Source organism: Morone saxatilis, unplaced genomic scaffold, assembly GCF_004916995.1.
Source record: "Morone saxatilis isolate NCDOM2014 unplaced genomic scaffold, NCSU_SB_2.0 Contig5, whole genome shotgun sequence".
Lineage (NCBI taxonomy): Eukaryota > Metazoa > Chordata > Actinopteri > Moronidae > Morone > Morone saxatilis.
In genome coordinates this window covers 5300047-5324552 of record NW_023340095.1, presented here as the reverse complement: position 1 = coordinate 5324552, position 24506 = coordinate 5300047, and the positions used below count along the sequence as shown (strand labels likewise).

Here is a 24506-nt window from a genome sequence, read left to right as displayed (position 1 = left end):
CTAAATGGATTTTGCCTGAGTAGACTTATTGTTGTTTATTTGGATAAGTTGTTACCTTGGCAACAAATACTCTCTCTGAGGTCCATATAAACCGTGTGATAAACAAATGTTTACTTACATTACATTCACTAAATAAAACAATAATATACAACAATATCACAATTACACCATGAAATAAAATTACACCAAAACCAAACATATGGCATACAAATAGAACAACACATACAACATAAAAGTAATGATAAATCTCTATTTGCTCATGCATACTACAAAGACAGATATAAAAGACTAATTAAGCCTTTTTTCTTGTGGGCCTGTCTTTGAAAAATAACTACTTTATTTGTTTCTTAAAACATTTTTTACTAGATTATTGAAATAGTTCTCCTCCTGTACCTTGTTTGATAATTGTGGGTAGTACAGTTGATGGACTATTACCACTAAACAGACATGTGAGATCAGCATGCCTATTATACATAGATGATATTAGTGAACAAATGATGAGTGCTAGTGGTTCTGCTCTATTCTGCACAACCTGAAGCTCGTCCAGTTTAATTTTCATGAAGCCTTTGACCTGGTTAATAAGAAAAAATCAAGATGAGACAATACTGAAACAAGAGGGTCGGCTTACTGTACAGGGAGGAAAGCCGTAGTCAGAGCAGAACTGACTTGTATCAGTTCAAAATCTTTATGGGCAACTCCTTACTCCCTGTAACCAATTAAGTAACCGCAGAGCAGATGAGAAGAGTCTCTCATCCGTGCACACAGGAGCCAATCACTAAGCACAATCCCCTTTTTCATTCCTATTAGCTGCACTGTAATAGTCTGCTTTCAGATCTTGATGCTAGCACTGAAAGACAGACCACTGTCCCCAACACCATCTGCATCAGGACTCCATCTTGAATCAGAATTCAATCTATATACCTATAATCGAGCATTGGCCATGGAAATGTACATTACTGTTTATTGTCTGGCAATGTTTTATATCAATACATGTTAAATTATTAGATTTTTTTCAAAGCCACAAGGTGTGGAATCATGTGATTACAGCATAATTCACTGTTTATTATCATTGTTTAAAAACATAAACTAAATAAAGTTTTTAGATCAGTTAAAATACAACAATCAAGTGGTAGTTTATTAAGAAGCATTTATTCCACCCACAACCCTTTTTTGCAAAACAGTTGCACTATTAAAGGGTCTGAATTATTCAATGACTGTTTTGTTTTATATTAAATCCATCAACAAAAGAAAATAATTATTTTTCCAAAAATTTGAATTTCAAATTTTCCAGTAAAATAATTATAATTTCAATTCGGAGGCAGTCCAACCTCACTGATTACAATCAGATTTTGACTGGTTGCTTTGAGAGTCCCTTGGTAGAACTGACCATCTGCACTGACCTCATGTTTTCATCCCATTAGAAATGTATTTTATTGAACCAAAGCTTATGCCATTAAAGTATCAGGACAGCTTGCTGGTCAGACTTCATGTGTTTTAAGGCTGTGATGGCCCCAATACTCCAGCTAGTGTGTACACCTCCTGCTATCAACCCGTCTCACATGGGTATTCATATGGAGCTGAGCTATTATCCTCCTACAGTCCTCTGAGGCTCTGCGTCTGGTCTCTGGCCCGGGGCGTTTTAGCAGATCGCTTTATGCTGCAGCTCAAGTTACATGGTGTCTGTTCTTCTAAGTGCTCATCACTATCCCTTTCACAGCCATATTGTTAAACAATTCAGTAGGCTCAATGTGTTTGAGGGAGCTTTGCACAGATTCAGTGGGAAAGCCACAGACGAGAAGTTGCTATCACACAAACACATCGACAACTGGAAACAGAGTGCCTTCCCACAGTTCTGCCACAGGAAGGTCCACAGTTGGAGGTGTTATCATCAATGTGCTGCTGTAGAATGGGGGAGATGCATGATGCTCAAGAGCCTTAGGGCATCCTCACTATCATCTCCTTTCTGTTTTCCTGCATGCATTTCTCTGTTCAATCCCACTCTCGCTATCACTTTCTGCACCATCTTTAGAGAAATCTCATCGCGGTCAAACACCCACAAGCACACAAAATGTCTTACTCTCCACAGACATACACTCCCAAGCAGATATTCACAGTGGCCTAGACATACACTTACATATGCAGACACACACGCTTATTCAGCTTATGTCTGTGGCAATGTGAGCCTCTGGTTAATAACTGTTTGTTCTCCTCCGCAGATGCTGGCTCAGGATCAGGAGACGATGGTAAGATTACTCACCTCCTCCTCCTCCTCCTCCTCCTCCTCTTCCTCTGTTCTAACTCCACATGTGCTGCTTTTTAATGTGTTTCTTTGCACTTATTGTCTTCTTCCACTGAGACTATGTATGCAACCCAGCCAGACATGTTAACTGTAAGCCAAGACAAGTTCAGTTTCTTTAAAGAAAATCCGCCCTTCACAGAATGTTCTGCATTGTTGAACAGACGAAAAAGTTTGACTCGAATGAACTTAAAGTTCTCCATTAAATGTCATTTAATCATTAAAACATCCAAAAGTGAGTATAATGAACCTACACTGCACATTAAAATAATTTAAATGCATTAGTCTTTGGACTCATAATGTTAGGTTGCCACTTTTTAATTGAAATGAATTTTTACACCTTTTTGTTTTATTTCTAGCTGCTATAATCATTATTAATCACGAGTACTTACATGAGATAGAGGCCACTCATTAATGAATCCACAGAATCCATAACCTACCCATAGCACTGTATAGTGTGTATTAGTATCTTTAAGCTCATTGTTTTGGTTTCATGGCCCGCAACCTGCCCAGAACAGGCAGCCGTTTTCAGCAAAAAAAGCTAAAACACCCACCCACTGGGCAGGTAGGTGTGGCTCAGAGGAAGAGCGGATCATCCACTAATCGGAAGGTTGTTGGTTTGAGCCCCGGCTCCTCCCGCCACATGTTGAAGCATCCTTGAGCAAGATACTGAATCCTGAATTGCTCCCAATGATCTGCATCGATATGTGAATGTGTATGAATGAATTAGTTTCTGTTTGAATGTGTGTGAAAGGGCGAATGTGGAACGTAGTGTAAAAGCGCTTTGAGTGCTCGGAAGACNGAGTGGTCGGAAGACTAGAAAGCAGTATACAAGTACAGGTCCATTTACCATTTACCATTTGTACCAAAAGACAAACAGCTAGCAGGCGAACATAGTGGAAGCTCAAGACAGATATTCAAATCAGAACAGTCGAAGAACAAAAGAGCTACTTCGGCCTGCCAACATTCAACAACATTAATTAAACTTAAAACAGCAAGCAAAAGTTGTTCAGCTAGTGTTCTTTGTATTGCTATATCAATACACATTTCATTGCCCTTATTATTTGTTTTTGCCAAATTTACTTCTGTCAGATAATTTGAAAGGAAGGATGTGTTTACAAAGAAAAATAAACATGTCAAAGTGGCCTTGATTGTGTCATTTGAAATTTCTCATAGCTGCTGTAGTAAAAGATAATGTAAGTGTGACAAAAGCATAATCACAAAAACAAAGGCTTGTGATGGATTTACTATCTTGAGCTATTTTCAAGCCTCTGCAAGATCATTTTAATATCATCCTGTAATTTATGGCCTGTTTGGAAGGCAGGAAGTTCAGTCAAAACTGAAAGAATGGTTTGGCAAATCTTCAGCAATTACACAACATTTTTGTACACGGTTACGCAATTTGTGGCTGATGCTTTACACTAAAACACGGAACATTATTGGCACAGTCGTTTGGGATTCCTAATCTCAAAGTGATTAATTTGACTAAAGTTTTTTGTTGTACAACTGGGAGGCCCAAAATACAAATCCACTTATACAGAACATGTGCACTGCTTCTGTAATTGTCCCACTGAAAATGCTCTGTCAGGGCTTGTTTCCAAAAAGACTTGCAAAGACAGTGCAGACTACATGTGTTACAGCAACCTTGTTCTCCAGCCTTCTCATTTAGGCCTGTGCAAGTGTTACATGTTCTCCTTTTCACACTGCTGAATGGAGTGGGGTAACAGTGGCAGTTTTCGCCAACATTGCAATTAAATAAACGCTGGAACTGAGAACACGAGTTGGGAGGGGGGGTGATAAGTGTGAGTTTACTGTCAGAAGATGGAGAAGAGCTTAGGGCTGCAAGTGACTTTTTATGAATAACTTTTGTGTGAGTAACTAATCATGTAAAACCTCCAGCTGATTAATAATGTCATTCAACTAAGACTCTAATTTGTTGCTTAATTGACTAACAAGACTCACTGATAACGTCAGAGCAGACAGTACACAGTCAGTAGTCAAGCTCATCTGTCAGTGCATGTTTGTACGCATGCATATATTTACTCTGGTCCGTTTCTCCCTGTCCTCCTGTGTGTTTACGCATGCAGCTCCTTCATTAACTCTCATGCATGGAGCTTCACCAAGCATATATGAGAGAGAGATTGGAAAAGAGATTAGGCCCCAAAAAAAGACGGCGGACAGACGGATGAAGGAGCGGAAATGAAACTGGTGCTAGGTCAACCAGAGAGAGGGAGAGAGAGAAGGAGATGGTGTGTGGTGGGGGGACAAAAAAAATGGCCTGAGGAAAGTCGAAAAATAGATAACAGAACTGAGGAAACAGAAGGCGAGTGATTCAGAGATGGAGGGAGTGTAGGGGGGGGGGGGCAGACAGCGATAAGAAACATGAAGAAAAAAAAAATCATATACATCTTCTGAACACAGTATTCAGAACATTTCCTGTGCTTTGCATTGAACTTTATTATTTGACAAGGATCCTTGTGATGCAGCAGGGCAACAAGCGCAACTTAAACCTGCATTGTGCATTCACATGTGGGTGTTAAAAACTGACACTAACAATTATTTTCTTTATATTCCATCAAGTAATGCTATGTAAGCTCTCAGAGTCCAACTCTGTGCTGTGTTGTATAGTTGACAAGGATCACACTTCCCGGCAGAGCTCTGTACTGGAAGACTTACCCGCAACATCAACTGGGCATTGTTGTCAATCCATCCCTGTGCCAGTTTACCAAATCCATCACCACACACAGTTTCAAATGATCGGATGTCCCGGAATACAAATTTTAACGGAGCGTCCTTGTCTTTGGCGGTTTGAGAGTTCTTGGAAAAGTATCTGTTAATTGGCGCAGCATTTGTGCTCCTGCTGCAGCTGTATTTTTCCTCAGAGAGGATGCGCAAGCCTGTGGCTTTCACAATAAAATCCCCCAAAATCCTGCTGGCTGATTAGGCTTGATAAAATTTAGCTGATTTAGATGTCAAAAATAGCCTGCACAGTAATTTTCATTTCTGATTTCTCCAGGAAAAACAACACATTTTTGTTTAAATCCGCTACCCGCTCGCATGTAGTTCATTTTTACCCGTGCCAGTACCCATGAATTTAAATAAATATATGTTTTACCCATTACACAATGTTTTTGTGGGTTCCCCTGTGCAGGACTTCAGTATTTTATTGCAAGGATGCATCATAATATTGCGGCAATTGTAGAGAAAAAAAGCTTTTATGGGTCTCCATAAATACTCTTACTTACTCTACAAAAAGCAAGAAAGAGAGAAAGTGTACTCTAACAAAACAAAAGCTAAATACAGTTCTCATAAATCATTAAATGAAATTATATATACACAAAAAAAATAGCAATGTATAAACATATAACATTTGATGGTCTCACTAAACACATGCCCCAAATCCATTGTCCATAGCTTTTTCAAAACCAAATTTAAAATAACAAAGGTGTAAGGAGTGAACTAAACAGTGTCTTTGTCTGCTCTAACAAAGGGTGCAAACATTAACGAACACTGCATCAGGCAGGGAAAGGGTGAAGAGTTTAGTGTCATTATGCACATTAAAATAGGCTGTCATCCTCTAAAAACAAATGAGAAAGGTTTCCTCTCAGTATCCCCATGAAACCTCATTATGAATGCTCACCTTTTGAGACCTTTGGGTGGTTTAAAGTAGGAGCTCGAGAACTGTCCTTATTCTCAAACTGTCAGATAAATGTGACGAATCGATCATTCAGGAGGAAAAGAGACAATTAAGAAAAAATAGCTCGGGGGCAGAGAGGGTGTTTGTGCAGTAGAGTAGTAAGAGGCGAAAGAAGAGGGCAAGGACACAAGAAGGAGGAACACAAACACACCCAATAAAGATAGAATCATAGCAGAGGTCAGAATAGATGGAGAGATACAGTAGAAGAGATGGAAGGGAAGGAGGAGGGGAAAGCTGGCGGAGGAAGAGGAGCGCTGCTGGTGTTTTATGAGCAGAGGAGAAGGTTAAAGAAAGTGGTTGTAAAAGGCGAGTTGGACTCCTATTGAGGAAACCAGAATGGGAGAGCCATCCTGGTAAAAATCAAATGTATTTTAATAGCCAATGATAAATCTACACACATAAAGCCTCGGTCAGCTCGGTAGTAGCCAGTTTCATTGGCCTTATATGTGTGAATGTGTTTTTGCAGGGTGCAGTCTAGCCAACAATGCATGCTTGGATTTATGCTTGTCAGAGTGTCTTCTCTTGTGCGTTTGTTTTTTTTTTAATCTGATAAGTGAGAGCACAAGTAAACTGTGCAGGGAGATGCCCTTAAGACATGATTCTGGTCACATGGCCCCCTTAGTCAGACTCAGACATTTGTCCAAATCAAATTGTACAGTGGAGAAATTGAATTGCACTCACATGATCATGGAGGGACAAAGGACCACTGAAGCCTTAAAGATTTCTGTGGGCTCAACAAGTCCTGTACAAGTGTATTTTTAACCCTCATCCTACAGACTGGGGGTGCCCACAATTCTTTCATATCATATAATATCATAAGTGCTGTATTATATATAATTTCAATGTTTCACGACTTTCTTGTTTTCTGTTTGCTATTTTAAATTCTGCCCTTGCAGTTTTAATAGATGGAGCTATTTATCACACACTGTATCAGTAGGGGCAGTCTGTCAGTCATTTTGAAGGAGACGAACACAGACCCAACAGACAGATTTCCTCGTGCTCTGTCTATTTTAGTTTTACACAATTTGCAAATTAACTGTAACTTTCCTAAAATAATAATAATCTGGGGGATGACATTAATTACATAACTAATAATGTTTTGGAAGAAATAGGTTAACATTTTGCTATAATTGATGCGTCTATTGTTGGGGTCCCCAGGGACCACAGTCGGTGTCCCCTTGTAATTAAATATAGGATGAAGGACCACAGCCAGGCTAGCAGCTCTGTGAAACTGTAATGCTCATTGTAAAGAAAACCAAACCTGAAAAAAAGATGCAAGTTGAAGTCTTACATTTGATATTTTATTATATCACATGTAAACAATGGGTTATGGTCAGGGCTGGAGTGATGTAAGATTAAGAAATACAGCCTTTACTTTTATCCATGCTTGTGGCATGGCTTCATGAATGAATGTCAGTCGCTCCAGCACTTTGGTCAGACTGAACAAGTACTGGTTGGATTGGCTGGACAGCTTCAGGGGAGGAAGAAGAGAGAAATACTATTTTTTCTTTCTTATACCTTATATACTAAAATGTATATATATTTTACTCAACATTTACAGAGAGACATTTACATGTAATAATTGTTAGCCGAGGGTGTGTTGTTAAGGAAGACCAGTCAGGTTTTCTCTCATCACTCACACTGGCAGCAAGGAACACTGGGTAGATGCATGTTGTTGCCTGATAAAGGATAAACAGACAGAGATGTTATCAAGTTCTAACGTCTAATGTCCGCGATAGCATCTTTGCTGATGGGTGGCCAGCCCTGCATAGACTGGCACCAGTTTGCAGCCCACTTGCTGCAGATCACAGATCGGATATCAAATCCACACACAATTTATGCGGAGGCACACCAAACAGTACAGGTACCAGCAGCACCACAAAGCAGCCCATGTCCAGACCAAATGTTTTTTGTGTGTTAAAACATCAAAGAGTTAGCTACACTGACCAGCTGCATACATTTAAAACTACAGATGATGATGAGGATGATTTCGTAGCATCCAACATATTGTTTGATAATCAGTTTTTGAGAACACCTCAACTTTTGTTGTTTTAAAGGTAACTCAGGTCTTTTTTAGTCCTGAACTTTATTTGAACATTCTTAAAGGGCCACAGGACTATAACAATTCCTATATTCTGGTGATTATACATTAAAAAAAACATAGCTATGAATATTATATTGAATTTCTGCCAATAGATCCTCCTAAATGTAACATACATGGACTTTCAAGTCTTGATCAGGCTTTAACCACGGATACCACATCCATGTGGCAAAATTTGCAAATCTGCACAAAGCACAGCTGAGACCGATGGGAAAAATATTTGGTCATAAATCGTACTGGACCAACGGAAATTTTTACTTGATGTTGCAAGAGGAAAACTTAAGTGATCACCAAGTTCACAACGACATCTACACCAAATTGCATGATAATCCATCTGGTAGTTGTTGAGACATTATACTCTTTTTTTTTTTTTTACAGTCAAAGTCAGTTGATCATCGAAGTTATTAGGATTCATTCCTTGGGGAAAACATGAATGTCTGTAAAAAAGTGGCAATGAACCGACTGGCTGACGCAGCTAGCATGGCTAAATTACAGCTGATCACTAAATGCCTCTAAAATATTTAATTGAAATAAATATTCTATAGAGAATCCAGACTTAAAATGTTAGTTTGCCATTCAGTAACTTTAATTATTCACTATCTTTTTAAAAACCGAGATGTACTTTAGGTCTGTGGCTTTTTCAATTCAATATTTAATATTTACTTTTCTTTTTGAAAAATTCTCTAGTAGCTCTAAATGAGTCCCAAATTGAACCATTGAGAACACTGGTTAGGAGCCAGCAGGACACTCCTGCCTCAAGCCCCAAAGTCAAAGATTTAAACTCTGTCATGCTCTGTGGGTACCGGCATTAAAGTGACCTAATTTCACTGCAGTTTTCAAAGGGTAACTCTTATCTAAATTAAGTGCTTTGTGAAGGTCGAAACAGTGTCCCGTAACTTAACAGAGCCATTTTTCTGTTTGAATGGTAAAAAACGACTTCATTATGAGTCCTTAGCAGCAGGCAGAGAGCATCAGGACTGTCTGCAGTCTAAAAACTAGTATTTATTTCTATAATATAATATAATTCTTCTCTCAGTCTTTGCAGCTACCTGATTTCCTTTGTGTCTTTCTAATTATTTTCTGAGCTTTGTTGAAGCTGAGACTTTTTTTAGTCCTTCAGCACTATAAAGAATTTGATCAGTGGTGATGATATAACAGTGTCTCTAGATAACCATATTGAATTTATATTTGTATATTCATGTGCGCATGCACCACAGCCTGTCTTTTATTTACTTTTCTGAGTGTTGACTTATAAAAAAAGATAAACACTGCACTTGGCTTAATTGAAATACAATAGCCTGATTGGGGTAATTAATCTAATGATCAGACCCTCAACACTATAGATTTGCAAGCACTTCATTAATTTGAATTAAGGGCAAGGTTCCACTATGGTGCAATTATGAATTCAATTTAAATTGATCTCCCTTGGTTGGTATGCAGCAATGCACAAAAATGATTATGTGAGGTAGCACTCCACACTATTATTTTATTGATTCTCCAAATATTGTGGAGCAACATATCCAATCAAAAGCCTAATATTGCAGCATCATGCCTAATATTAGCGAACATTAACGAATAATGATGAATAATCTGAATGATGCTGACCCTCTCAGTCTTTTGTGTGTGGGGAATAGATGTTGAAACACTTGACCAAAAGATGACCTTGTTTGCCCGGTCTGACTTTGGAAACAAGTGGAAGTTTGACTAGAATAGAAGAGAACAGGACGGTGAGTTACTGTGGTAAAATAGCTGGCTGACCTGCGGTTCCCCTGGTGATTGTTTCATCCGTCCATTCCCGCTTCAGCAGCCTCCACAATGACGAGCTGCTGCCCCAGTCACACTGCTATTGCTATGGTAACCAAGTTAGAGGTTTAGGGAAGTGAGTAATCTAATCTTCCCACTTTGTGGCATAGCGATAAGGCTCGCCACAGCCAGCCCACCCGTGTGTGTGTGTGTGTTTGTGTGTGTGTGTGTGTGTGTGTGTGTGTTACCATGTCAGGGCAGGTCTGCTGTGCTTGCACTTGACAGCACCTGCTGTTATTGGACACATTGGGCTCAGCTGGCACCACAATGTGTGAGTGTGTGTGTGTNNCACACACACACACACACAACCTATCTAGCCAATATGTTCCACCCTAATAGGCAGGTGAAAGCCAAAGGGGCAGATAGGCCTCTAGCCTCTAAAAAGCCTGAACCTTACAGGAGTTAACGTTCCTCAACATTAAAGGAAAGCTCCACTGCTTTTATTTCAGAGGTTTTTTTAAATTCCACTAAATTAATTCACCATGGCTATATCTTGTGTAGTACAGAACAAAACAGTTGATTAATGGTGTTTGTTTTTGATGTGTTTTTTGTGTAGTGATGGGGAGTTGATTATCAACCATCCATCAACTGATTCACCAAGCCTAAAACAACAGCTGCTTTTTTCAGTGTGTTGTATTGTATTGTTATTTAATGTTGTGTTGTTACCATTAATGTATGTGGGGAGTCAGCAGGAAGTCAGCCAGCTCAGACAGAGAAGTACTCAAATGCACATGTGCTGTGGGCCCAAAAGCTCCAAAGTTTGAAAGCCACTTTTTAGGTGTAATGTATTAACTACGTGTCATTCACAATCCAAGCCATATTTAGCAACCATTACAACGACACACCATTGAAATTTGAATTATAAGAGACACATAACCAGGGCTAAGGTACTGGATGTAATTTCTACACTAAAGAATAATGTTTTCATGGGTACATAAGTCACCAGATAAACATCTACCAAACATACTCTAGTTCATATTCAGACTTGAAGCAGATGATTGTGAAATAGAGATAAAAGCTTTGTTACGTTGTTCTAGTAAACATGTATAAACAAACAGCCCCATTACAGTACATGAAAAGGAAGGGCATAGGTTCATTGTAATATACATCAAGATAGTCCCCACGTTAAAACAGATCTCTCTCACGGTCTCACAGAGCATACGTTCAGGCATTGTACATGGGAAAGGCTTGGCCGATAAGCCTTTATTTTGGCATGGGGATAACGTCGTAATATAGAGTGAGAGGGATAGGATCTGCAAATGAGATAGAAGCAAAGTCGTTAGATCTTTTTATCCACACACGCTCACACCCTCTCTCTCATTTTTCCATCTCTCACCTCTGCTGCTTTTGCTTCTCCTTCGCCTCTCCACGGGAACGTATCCAATCATACCACTCTGAAATTATTATTAAAATTTCCTTTGCCACTCTGTCTGTGTGTGTGCACAGCAGGGGCTCTGAATGAGATTAGTTGGGGCGGTGGTGGTGGTGGTGTCGGTGGTACAGGTTCAGACAGTATCTGGTAAGAGAAGGGAACGTAAGCGGCGAGTGGCAGGCTGCGTGTGTCAGAGCTATCAGTGGAGGTGGGTAAAAAGTAGGACGGAGGCTGATGAGAACGGCGGGGTCACCTTTGGGCCAGCCCTCGCTCTCACCGGCATCAGGGATTTTATTGTCATATATTTCTTGTCATCCTGAAAATAATGGAACAGGGCTGAGACGGAGAGTGGTGCGGGTGGGGAGGAAGATTGCGCCAAATCGGGGGCCCGCTGAAAGGGGAGGGAGGGACAGATATTGGGAGAGAGAGATGGGAGGATTGGACTTTTTTCTGTAATGGCAAGATTTGACTGGGATTAAGAGAGGGAACAGGGGAATCAGGTGGGCACTTTAGGAAAGAATTTGAGCTGGGTGAATGTGTGTGAGGGGGTGATTTCGCAGACAGATTTTAAATGGCCACTGTTGAACAGCTCCTTCCAGTTTGAGTGTAAACTAACAGTCAGCAGTTGTGAACCTTCATGTCTAAATTGAGAAAAAAATAGATGGTAAAAGTGCACATATAGCAGCAGTTCCTCAAAGTGTCAAAACATACAGTGGATGATAAAACAAATGACAGATTGTATCTTCATCATCCGGAGAAACCTGGCATACTATATATCAGCTCAGTGATATTCAGTTATATTGCGCCATAACCATCTGCTGTATACACTGTCTTACAGTGTAACTGTCATGGCTGTAAAGACTGTACTCAGGGAAACAGATAGGATGTCCCAGATAAATGAAGGCTCATAATCCTTCACGCAGCAGCAGTGGAGACATCCACTCGCCCTTTTGGCCCTTCCCTGGGGATTTCAGGTCGTGCCCTCTTATGTAAGCCTGATAAAAAACACTTGTAATGGAACAATAATGCTCATCTCAGCTTAGTTTCTCTATTTCAGGATTTAAAATACTACTACAATTTTACTCCTATTTAACAAGCCAAATGTATTTATAATATCATAGGATTTCAGTCACCATGGTGATATGCTTGTGTGTTTTTTATCCCTCTTTCCTCTTCTAGATATTGGATTCCAAGTTCAATTGATGTCCTTTTTAGAGTTTCGTCTTCCCCAGATCATTTTCCACAAGTTACAGTTTGGTCAAGTCCCAGATTTCTGTAATCACGCCAGCTGTCATTTCCTCTGTCAGCATTGAGCTAGCGCAGCTCATTAGAGGCTGTGTGTGGCTGGATGATGCTAGCAAAGCAATTTGAGCTACGGGCTCGCAGAGAGATGTTGGCCTCAATTCCAGGTATCAAGAAAGAAAGAGGGGGAGAGAGAGGGAGAGAGAGAGAGAGAGGGAGAGAGGAAGGATAGTGAGCAGTCACATTATGGTCTCTCTTGTGGGTCATTCTACCACGGAGAAGAACATTTTCTCATTTGCTTGAAGATAATTGCAGCCGTTATTATTCTGCTGATGCTCAGTTAAGCAGTAACCCAGAACAGGTCATTTTATATTGGACTTGTATTCACAGCTAAGGTGTAATATCTACCGGATACCTTGTAGATATTTGTTTGTTTGTTTTTTCAAATGGTATTGTTTACAGAAGCCATTAATATTCATTCTAGTAAGCCATGGTATTAGAGCAGGTGATTACAATACAACAGTTACAACAGTGGGCTCCATTAGTGCACTTATTTTACAGTCAACATTAGAAATCATGACACGGTACTGGTTTATAGATAAATAGACTGTAAATCCAGTACTCTTTTACTTTTAAATGAAAAGGTTGATTTAATCTACAATATAACATTTGGTTGTTGTATTTTGCCTCATAAAAACACATCAGAAATCATCATTTCCTCTGTGTCTGCAACATTTCCCTCTTAACCTAAATAAAGTCTGAATCATCATAAACCAGAGAAGGCAATTTCAGATCCTTCTCATCGACAGTGCAAATGAGCTTTCCACTCACTCTCCGGAGGCCTTCGACAGCGTTGTGCTCCATATGTAAACATCTGAAGGCTGTTTATTTGTGGGCTTCAACGCTCATCTCACGAGGAGCGTGCTAATCCCTCGTGGCCCCAAAGTGAGGGGGAAACTCGGCGCGTGCTAAAGGCTTTGTGTTTTGAGAGCAGAACTCATAGGTTGTGTTTTGGGAATGCCCGGCGTGGCTGGCAGTTTGTTTACATTCAAGAAGCAGGTCATATTGAGGGCTGAAATGGCGCACTGGCAATAAAGGAACAGTCAAAGAGTTTATTTACTCTCTGAAATTTCATCTTCAGGAGAAAGTGCTGAGATTAAAGTGCTGCATGATGAAGTGAAGACTAGTGAAGAAATATTTATTTGTTCAGCAAAGGCTTCTAAGTATTACAGTACTTTGTGAGGAAGGGATTGGCTTTGAAAAACACACTTTTGAAAAGCAACGGTTTAATACACTTTTTCTTTTTTCCTCCTTAACATATCCAACATAGTTTTTTTAAATGGAAAATCTACCCTCAGATACTCTAAATTACTATTATCATGGTTGTTTTACACACTTAAAGACTAGTAACATCTCTTTAAATGTAACTCTTAATCTCTTAGAGTATGAGAGTACTTAACTGTAATGTTAATTAGGAAGAAGTCTGCAGTGTCTAGTCTAAACGACTACTGCCCTGTGGCACATGAAGTGCTTTGAGAAACTGGTTCTCCGTTGCATAAAGAGGAAAATCCCTGCCGACCTGGACCCTCACCAGTTTGCATTTAGAGCCAACAGATCTACAGAGGATGCCGTCACCAATGTCCATCACTCAGTCTTCACACACCTTGAGAAAAAGAACACCTACGTCAGAATGCTAGTTGTTGATTTCAGTTCAGCATTCAACACAATCTCCCCTGTGAAACTGATTGGTAAACTCAAGCAACTGGATATTGGACTTTCTCACAAACAGACTCCAGACAGGTCGGATTGGTGGTCACACCTCCTCCATTCTAGTGCTTAACGCTGGAGCTCCTCAGGGCTGTTTGTTCAGCCCTGTCCTGTTCAAGCTGTACACTCATAACATCAGAAAAGCCAAGGAGCTGATTGTTTGATTTTAGGAAAAAGGAGGTGGAGCAGGTGAACAGTTTTAGGTTCCTGGAAATCAACATCTCAGAGAACCTGTCATGGTCATCTCACATCCCCACCCTGGTTAGAAAGCACAGGAATGAATGTATTAATTAAGGAACTTAAGAATGACTTGAAACACCACAGATTGACATGGGATGTTCATGGCCCAGGACAGGAGGACTCTGCAGCAAGTAATTATAACCACCCATGAAGATCACTGGTACTCATCTTCCCAGTATCAATGATATCAGTGAGGTGAGGTGCCTGCACAGAGCCCAAAGGATACCGAAAGACAGCACCCACCCCAGCCACAGCCTGTTCACCCAGCTGCCATTTGGGAAGAGGTACAGAAGCTTCTGCTGCAATACCACCAGACTTAAAGACAGCTGCTTCCCTCAGGGTGTGATACTGCTAAATATATCCTCAGCACTTCATCATTCGTTATATTTTATGACATATTAATCATTTTTACTGTGAATATTTTTTGTATACATATTTCTATTTCACAAGTAGCATAAAGGGAACTACAATCTGAATTTCCTTATGCATCCCTGTGTTGTAAATTACAATTAAATAACCTTAAATCCTTGAATCCTGTCCTCAAAGGACATCTGTGAAGAAGCTGGTATCTCTGCTTCTTCTTTGCTGAATTTCCTCATGTATGACTGTAAATGTAGCCCTCATTCTTTCTTGTCCTATATAACTAAGATTATGTAAAAACTTAAAAATGTGTTTCTCTATACTGTGATGATAGTTTCACACTAAGAGGCTGTTTTCACAGTCATCTGCTGAGGGGAAAAAGTACCTCTGTGCTCACATTAAATCTCAGATTAACACTTGTTCATACAAGCTCATAACTCATTCGGAAGCTGATTGAGGTCCAGTTTGCAACTTACACAAGAGTTACACAACTTCAAATCTCCAGTGCACATACACTGCAAATTTACTTTTCAGTTAAGTAGGAGACGTCTTGTGTTCAGCAGTTAAACCTTTGAAATATTTGACTGGACAGTCAGCGAAGGGGAAAGAGTAAAAGTTAAAGTAAAAAAACAATGTAGTTGTTTGTAAAAATACTAATATTATATTCCATTTCTGCCAATAGGTCCTCCTAAATGTTATTAAAACATGTCTGAATCTTATTTACATTCCCTGTTGGACGCATTTATCTTTCTTCAAGAAATATGCTGATTTAATCGTAAACCATCACATATATAAATATTTGCTTGGAAAAGCCCCCAAATAAGGATATTTTAACTCAAAAACGTTGCATTATTGTAGCACATTAGTAAAGCACTGGATAGAAATATCTCAAGGTGGCATTAAAAAAACAATAAATTATTTTATTTCCAATTCTTTTTCCAAATACATGTAGTTTCTCATTGAACCAAAGCCTGTCACTTATTATTTTCTATTTTTTGAATGAATCTAAATTCACATGATAGATTTAAATGCATTTGACACCAAACTGGGGTAGCCAGGTGTTTTTTTAGGGGTGGCAGCTGACCCTCCTAAAACCTCTAGATGTAGATCCTCCCATGGAACTAAATAGAAGTAAAAGAACAAGTTAGTTATAAGGTTGATAAACAAGCCTTTCCCTTTTTGCTAATTGTTGTNNNTGTTGTCACTGATGGCCTTTGCAAGTTGCATGTCACGTTGCCCTCACCTTGCATGTACCAGAGTTTCACAGATTGAGAGAAAGAACAGCAAGGACATGTTGAATAGCTGTTAATGACATTCATATTCTAGGTGCAGATTGTAAGGTTACCGAGAAAATTAACACATTTTGTTACAGATTCTCATCTTTAAAAAAAAAAAAAACTGTTTCCATCATCCTCTTGAACTGTGATTTATCTGTGTTACAGAAAAACTCATCAACATTACTGAAAATAAAAATGGTCATAAGAACAAAAGCAAAATAATTCACTTTGGTGTTTGAGCTTCTTTTCTCTGTTGGAATATGACCGAGCTATATTTTTCCTTCCAATGCTTCTGACTGCCATGGAAAACTCCAAGAACCAACTTGTCAAAATTCAGTGGCAGAATCTTGCTGTTTTTGTAGTCAATGCATTTTCCATGTAGTGCAATCGATAATTAAACTAAACTTGTATAATGCTTTTGAAACAAATCAAACAAGTGCTTTATAGACAACTTGTAGCTAAATCAATATTTCAAATAAAATGAAATAAATGCAAATATTGAACAGAAGAAAAAAACATGCTTTAAGGTTAAACCCCCCTAGAGGTACGTTACATGCATTGTTTCTGTTTGCTGCACAGTATCATCTTTATTGGATTTGCTGTCATTGTCAGTAATAACTGCATTAAATGAGGCTACCTGTGGGAAGGTAAAATAAATATGAGCTGGGACTCAAAAATGGTAACTGACCTAGAATGACAGTAGTGTTTTCTGATCCTGAACTATTTTAGTTAACTGTTGAAAAATAATTCAGTTTTATAATGTGACAATGTTATGGTTGGACTTGCATTGTGAGGTGAAATATAACTCAAATATAATACAGTTAAATATAACTGAAATATAAATGAATGTCCAAGTTGCTCTGTATCTGCTGTTAAGTTTAAGCAAACTGGTTTGTCTCTTCTCATAGTAAATTATAGACTGCACATCACACGGGATGTTGTAGGGATAAACAAGCTGTTGCGCTGATAAATACAATTTTCTTTATTATGATTTTGTTACAGTGCAGATTTGTGTGCTGTCCGATATCTCGGCCAGTGACCACCAGATCTTACCTCTTCTCGTTCTTTTCCCCAAACTCATATTCTCCACTCTCTGATACGGCTTTACTCTTCCTCCCTTTTCTCCATCTCCTTACCTCTCGCCTGGTCTGATCCCCAATCCTCTATCCCCTGTCGCTCTCTTTTTAGCCCTGGCCAATCCTCTCTGGTGGTCTTGTGCACACAGGATTAGCCATTAGCTTGTAGTTTTCTCTTCCTCTTCCTCCCCTGAGAGCAAACCCTGCCACCATCACCAACCGTCCGGCTGTCCAAGGCTTCTCTCCAATACTCGGTGGTGTGCGATTGGCCCCGCAGGCTAGTGGCGAGATTAGACGTGGCATGGTGGGATCAGTGGGCAGCCAGCTCACACCGGTGGAGTTGGTACAGAGTAGTTGCAGGCTGGAAGCTGACATTTCCTGAGATTTTCTGTCAACGATGCATAATAGAGCAAGCAGGTGATGGGGACAGAAGGGGCATTACTGTGCCAAGATCACTAAAGTGCGCATTTGCCCAAGGACACAGGGGTCACTAGATAGGAATGTCAGGATTGTCTGCTCAGAAGAGGTGTGCATACAGGTGCATACATTCTTCTGTATGTATATAACACAATATACATCAAGTATATATTTTTGTTAAGCTTATTGACTCCCTTAAATGATAGGTACAGATTTTTAAGTTTAAATTAATACAATACTTAAATGCCATTTGTGCCATTTGAGTTATTGGTTATGTAATCATTCCTTCTGTCCTTATGGCCATGAAGCAATACATTTGTAGCATTAGTACACTACACTACAAGAAAGGTGCAGTGTTACTCATCAAAACACAATGGCCCTCATTCAAGAACATTTTCAGATTTTTTTCTGAAATTCTCTCACTTTCTTCTGCAAGGTTTAATCTTAAGAGCGTTCTAGAGCTTGCATGTATGCATGTGCGTCCTAATGTCTGTGCACAATATAACCAAAACAGGGATCCAGAGTCATTAGCCGAATCAATTGGGTATCTTTCATAGCCAAGAAACCACAAAAACAAACTTCCATATGGCTAAAAGGACAAAGATCCACTTGATTTGCATAACTCATTCTGTTGAAGCCTCATATCTGCTTCAGCTGAAATCTTGGTTTAAATAGAGAGTTGGGTTTATTGAAATTAAATAGGCTACTAGTAAATTCATTCAGTTCTTGGTCTGTGTGGCCTGGGAATAATTTCATGAGCAAAGAACTAGGACAGAGCTTCCATTCAACTTTTTTAATTTTGCCACACTGACGTTTTGGGCAAGGCGCCTTTCTTCAGTGTATATTGGCAAGTTCACAATGGACCTATTGGAGTGATGTTCATTTAATCAAGTAGCTAATTGTCAGTGTAGCAGAGTGAAAACAGAGTTTAAAAATCAGTGGGTACATTTTTGTACCAGGACAATAAGGTAACTTTTTGATATAACATGTTCTTTTGAAGGTACAGAAAAGAAGGGGCAAAAATGTACCATGTCCAAAGGTACAGTGCTTGTACCCTACCAGGGTACAGCTGGAGCGACAAAGCATTTGTACCCTTTTAGGTCCATTCCTGTACCTTAATAGGCTTAATTAGGCTGTGCACTGTCAAGTTATGTACTCTATATATACCCTAAAGTTTTTCACAGCTAGGGAATTTTCAAGTGTCGCTCTACCTACTAAAATGACACTACAGGTTCCTTCCCCCCTCAAAGCCCTGGTAAAATGCATATTTTGGTTTCTTGGAGTTATACAGAGCAAATAACTTGTGAAATACAAGTGACTGAAGGGAAATGGCTCCAAGCAATAAATAGCAAAATGAAAATGGAGCTTTTGAAAAAACTGTTCACTGATACTGAAACTCTGTGTGAGCACAAAAGCTTTTTCATAGTAGCTTCCTACAGTACAGCTGCTTCCTTTCTTGCTAGTCATTCCTGATATCTGCTTCAATATGAAAACAATATTTTAACAGATTACCCCCGTCTGCTTGAAATACAAGCCTCAAGATACGGTTCAACTGAACTGATGCCAGTATAGTCAAAGCAAACTTCTTTTAACTGGATTAATATACCAGCATGTAAATGCAGGCATTTTGAGGGTGGAAGAGTCTGTTTTAATTTGTTAATGAGCGGATGGTGGAGAAGTTTTATTTTTTAAAGTCAGCCAGGGTCAGTAAAGGCTTTGAAATACCCACTATCACTGCCAAAGTGCCCTAAAGCATTGCGTTAAATGACAATCTTCTTCTGGAGCACTGGCAACCTTGGGCTAACATTTTCATACAAAATATACGTGTAGGAGGCACAATTGTATTTTAGCAATTATTTCACAAAATGGATAATTAAATAACTTTTAACTTTTTGCTTTGACTTTTCGTCATAGATCACAAGCAAATGTACATAAATATATGCCTTGAACCTTTGTCTCTGTGACCGTAGGCTGCATGCAAAAACACATATTTACACAAGCCTATGTAGACTTTAACTTGAGCACAATCACTAATGTTAAAATCTATAAGCCTAATGCAATGCTAACTTTAACTGTAAAGCTCATTCGTAACCCCTGCCATATGATACACCAAAACATAATGATTACTGTAATGTTGGCCGACCTTTAAACTGTTCAGTCAGTCCAAGTTTCTTTGTTTCCCTTTTTTTTTCCGTCAGCAGTGAATTAATTACTGTCTTCAGTTTTGGTCCTTGTGAGAACATTTTGGTCCTCCATAGAGATTCACACAAAAACACATACTCACTCACTCTGCATCACTCTCCTTGTCTATCTGTATTGTTCCTCTCAGTTTCTCTATCATTGTGTTATATCTGCTTCCTTCCTGAGGGATATATACAGACAGACAGACGGACAGACAGATTTAAAGGGCAATTTTGCTGTGTTTCCACATTAATCAGGGACATTTGGGATTTAAAAAAAAATAAATAGAAAAACTCAGCTGGAAACATCTGACAGCTGTCATTTTTCCTACAGTATAATAGTTCAAAGCCACTGACTGAGAGTGATGCAGTACTTGATCATGTGGGCAAAAATTACTTTTATTGCATACTGTTGTGATGATGAGTTGTGTGACAACTGAATAATGCCTGCTTGTGGTGCAGTTGGAGAGCACTTGATACATTGTCTACAAACTCAAATTAGCTGTGAGTTCTAGCTACTACAAGCAACCACACAAGCCATGTTTAGCTGTAATAAGAACGGCAAATGACACACTATATAATTACATTGCTGGTCAAACATAGCATACGCTTACAGAAACAGTCATTAGTCTCTGCTGTTATGTTCATGTGCGCTGGCCACCTGCAAGGAGCGGAACAGAGGTCTGGTGTGTTGCCAGTTGGACTCAGATGAGTGGCAAAATATGTCAAAATATTCACCATGACATGGACAGCAACCACACCAGTTGAAATGACAGAAACCCTTAAGTCCAGCCAAGTTTCTTGGTTATCTTGTGCCCCACATAGCCATCCTTCCACAATGTGTTTGTGCATGTAATGCCTTCTTTGGTTGGAGAAAAACTTGAGATCTCTCTAGATCTCTTGTGTACATATTCTGATGTCAATCGATATGTGTCATTTTTTTAGCCCTTGTCATTTTAATATTGACGATTTTTTTTAATTTGCAAACAGATTTCTTTTCATTTCCCCAATATCTGTAGCCGAAGCAGTAGCTATGTTCCTGAATTCTATATATAACAGTACATAATCATAAAAAAACATCCAACAACAGCATACAAAACAGATATAAAATTGAAGTTGTGTCAGTATTGAATTGTAGTTATTGAGCAGACCATGGCCTATTATGAATCAAAATCAAAATAGCACCTACAAGCCAATGTTGGTTGTATAATTTTGAGGTCATTTTCCACATACAGCTACAGGATAATGAAGTGTGTCTCAGTACCGGTCCACTGAAGCTCTCCACTGTAGAATAGGTCAAGGTGGGCAACCTGTGACCCATACAAGCCACATGGGACAGGATATTTTTTGCAGGAGGACCACTCGACAAATAAGAGTGCATCACAATTTTTCCACAAGGGTGAACAGAAAAAGATAGAGGCAGAGAATGAGAGGATGTTTGTTGCTCCCTGCCAGCTCATGCCAGTATATTCTCCACATTGTGCTGGGGCTTGGAGAGTAAATATGCCAAGGTTAGAGAGGCCTAGCTGCTAGTGCGAACTGAGAGGGAAATTAATTGAATTTCCAACGAGCATGCTGATGTGAGATATGGATAGCAAATTCAAAATCCTTGTGAGCTGTGTGTATGAGGACAAATAATGGAGTAATGGAAGGAAGGAGAGATATATAAAAAGCAAAACATTGGCCAAATAATGGCGAGCCATTTGATGCCTTGGTGGTGCTATCTGCCACATTCATATAAAACTAAATAGACTAGAAATTAAGCAGAAACAAAGGCATGAATGATTTAGTGTGGTTGATTAAAAAAAACCTTTTTCCACCTTAATAGACAGTGAGTGCTGTGGGCCAGAGCTGTGGCTTTGTCATAATGCATTAGTAAAATCAAACCTAAAATAGATGGGTGTCCTCTTTAGGGAAGAATAGCCTGCATTGCTTTCTCCCGTGTTATTTGAAGTCCAATGTGACTTGCTTTAGGCTAGTTCAGCGTATTTCCGGATTAAAACAAGAATCTTGTCTGGGACACAACACAGAAAGGGGACTGTTCAACAAAAAAGGGCCATAGCAAATACAGAGGAAGAAAGGCATAAAAGCTGATTCCACACCCTTTTGTTAATAAAGCAGTGTACTGTGAAATGCTTTTTGCATAACACTGAGCTGTTGCGAATTCCAGATGTTCAATACTTCCTTCATAAATTGTAGTTTTATGGTAGAAAGCAAAATAAACAGTTGTATTTATAGTGATTTCTATTTCTCTTCTCTCTTCTCTCTCTCTCTAAAGATACATGACTAATTGAGGGACTATCTACTAGACTAGATACCTCTCTGATTAGGACTGATGACTTTTATAGCATTTTGTGGACTGCTATTGAAGCTCACACTGGTCTGCACTTCAATCAAGTGCACATTCTCAAAAATAACACAATTACCTTTATCCACTCGGACTAGTGCTTCAATTCTTTTTGGGCATTAACTGAAATGTGGCACAGTGCAGGGTATCAAAAACAGCCCAGTACCAAAATTTGGCTTTGAATGTCATGTTATAATTTTGTTGTTAAACAAGGTTTTATATAGCTTGTGATTAATAGAAAATTAAACACAGATTTGTTGTTGCAGTTATTTTGTTAAGCAGAAAATAATATTTTTAGAATAAAATGATTTTTCCTTAATGTGAGCTCCCAAAAAATGGACGGTATCATTTTGGCATCTGAACTAAAACTTAAAGGAATACATTGCTATTGTGAAAAAATGTTTTATTTGCTTTTTTGCCAAGAATCAGATGGAAAGATTTGATCAATCACTTGATTGATCAATCATTTGCATAGTGCAAGTGATTAAACTGGAGCCAGTGCCAGGAGGCAATTAGCTTAGCTTAGCATAAAAACTGGAAGCCTAGCTCCATAGTTAATGCACAGGGTGAGAGTGGTATCGATCTTTTCATCTCACTCTCAGCAAGAGAAAAAATGCATAAAGCATCATAGCCAGCCCTGATAACCAGGACCCAATCAACATGCCTGAGGAGCAGTAATAAAAAAGCAAATATCAGTGTACCTCAACATTTGGTATTAAATCCCTCACATATCTTTTCAGCGGTGAAGAACTTTGCACAGATCATACTCTGTCTCACTCATGTTTTATTAAGACTAAAGAAAAGAGGTGGAGGTGTAGACAGGCTACTTCTCCTAAAGTTTGAGCAACCTGAATGCACTTTTCCAAAACTCTGGTTGACTGCAGATAGGTGACAAGAATGAAAGACAGTCACAGAGCCATTGAGGCGAGAGGAGAACATAATGCAGGGTCTAATCCTCTCAAAGCTGAGAAAGATGAAGTTTTAAAGCCATAATTCTCCTTTTAATCCATTCAGAGAGCCTCTGACCCAGTTCAGGACCTTGTTCATGGATTCGTTTTACCTGGCTGAAGCTGCACCTAGGTACTGTGGGATTTGTGGCAGTGAGTCAGAGGTCACTGTGTTGAAATATTCATAGGTATGTTTTCATTAGTGCATAATCATCTAAAAATAAGAATCATTGTGTTTTCGTAACCATAGAATGAGCCATTTATATCTATATGGGAGTGGCTTTTCTTCCATAGAGTCTGCCATGTTGAACCTCAATGTTTCTACAGTAGCCCAGAATGGACAAACCAAACACTGGCTCTAGGGTTTCGCAAACCAACATAGTTTTTCCGACACACTTGGAATGGGAGGGTGAGACAAGGACATTGTAATCTTCAACTACTAGATGCCACTAAATCCTAGACACAGGTCCTTTAAGGTTTGAATTTGAATTCAGTATTGAGTGTTATTGTAAGTGCTGTTTTATTTTTAGTCAGGGACAAACATTCATGGACACACATGAACTTTCCCTGGTATTATTTTCTGCTCTTTTTAAAGCACAAATAAAAGCTGTAGTGGTACTGACTGCTTACGTGCCTGAACAACTGACATCTTTGAAATTAAGTGGCTACATTTTCAAAAGGCCAAACTTGTCCAACGTTATGTAGACTGTGTGCAGAGTCAGGTACTTATTCAACCACTCAGTCAAATTCATTTAGCATGTTACCTGATGGATTTAGTTCTCTGAAGTTTTGATTACCAAAATGTCCAGCCTAAGGACTACCTAACTAGCTAGCATGTTAACAGGAAGTTATTTGCTGAAATGTTTTGGTGTGTCACATCAGAAGTAGAGTAGGGTTTTCTGGCACAACATCCTGCTCTCTAGGTGAATACAAGCATCAAAAACTCCTCAACACTTTATTTATTTATTTACTTTGATGCTACAGGAATGTTATGGTTTATGGCCATCAAGGTCATCACTGTAATGTGACAGCATAAGAATCTTCTTGTCAAAGGATGTGATCCATGGAGCCTGTAAGATGTTATTTGACAAAAAGCAGGTCAAAGATAGTAAGGAAGTAAAGTCTGAATATGAATCTGAAAAATGTAATTCTCCATGACAGAGCAATGGAAATTTGTCTTTGACTTGGTTCTGCCATTGCATCACAAATTACCTGCGAACGGAATGGAGAGAGCGAGCCAGCAATATGTTGTGACAGAAAAGCTGCAAGGTTGCATGTGAATCACCTCTTCAGCATGCACCAGCATGCCTCAATTACAAATGATCGCTGTCATTTCTGATTGGGTTTTGCTAAAACATGAGAGCGAGTCAGTAATAAATCCACC

The 24506-nt window shown here is 39.1% G+C and overlaps 1 protein-coding gene across 1 annotated transcript in view; it reads left to right on the top strand.

Annotated features, from left to right (window-relative positions):
- The window catches only part of tmeff2a (transmembrane protein with EGF-like and two follistatin-like domains 2a), a 98322-nt gene that overhangs the window by 47124 nt on the left and 26692 nt on the right, over window positions 1-24506 (top strand). Inside the window, exon 4 of the mRNA XM_035676092.1 lies at window positions 2217-2243. Within this exon, the coding sequence (XP_035531985.1) occupies window positions 2217-2243 (27 nt within the window). The remainder of the gene's footprint in view (window positions 1-2216; window positions 2244-24506) is intronic.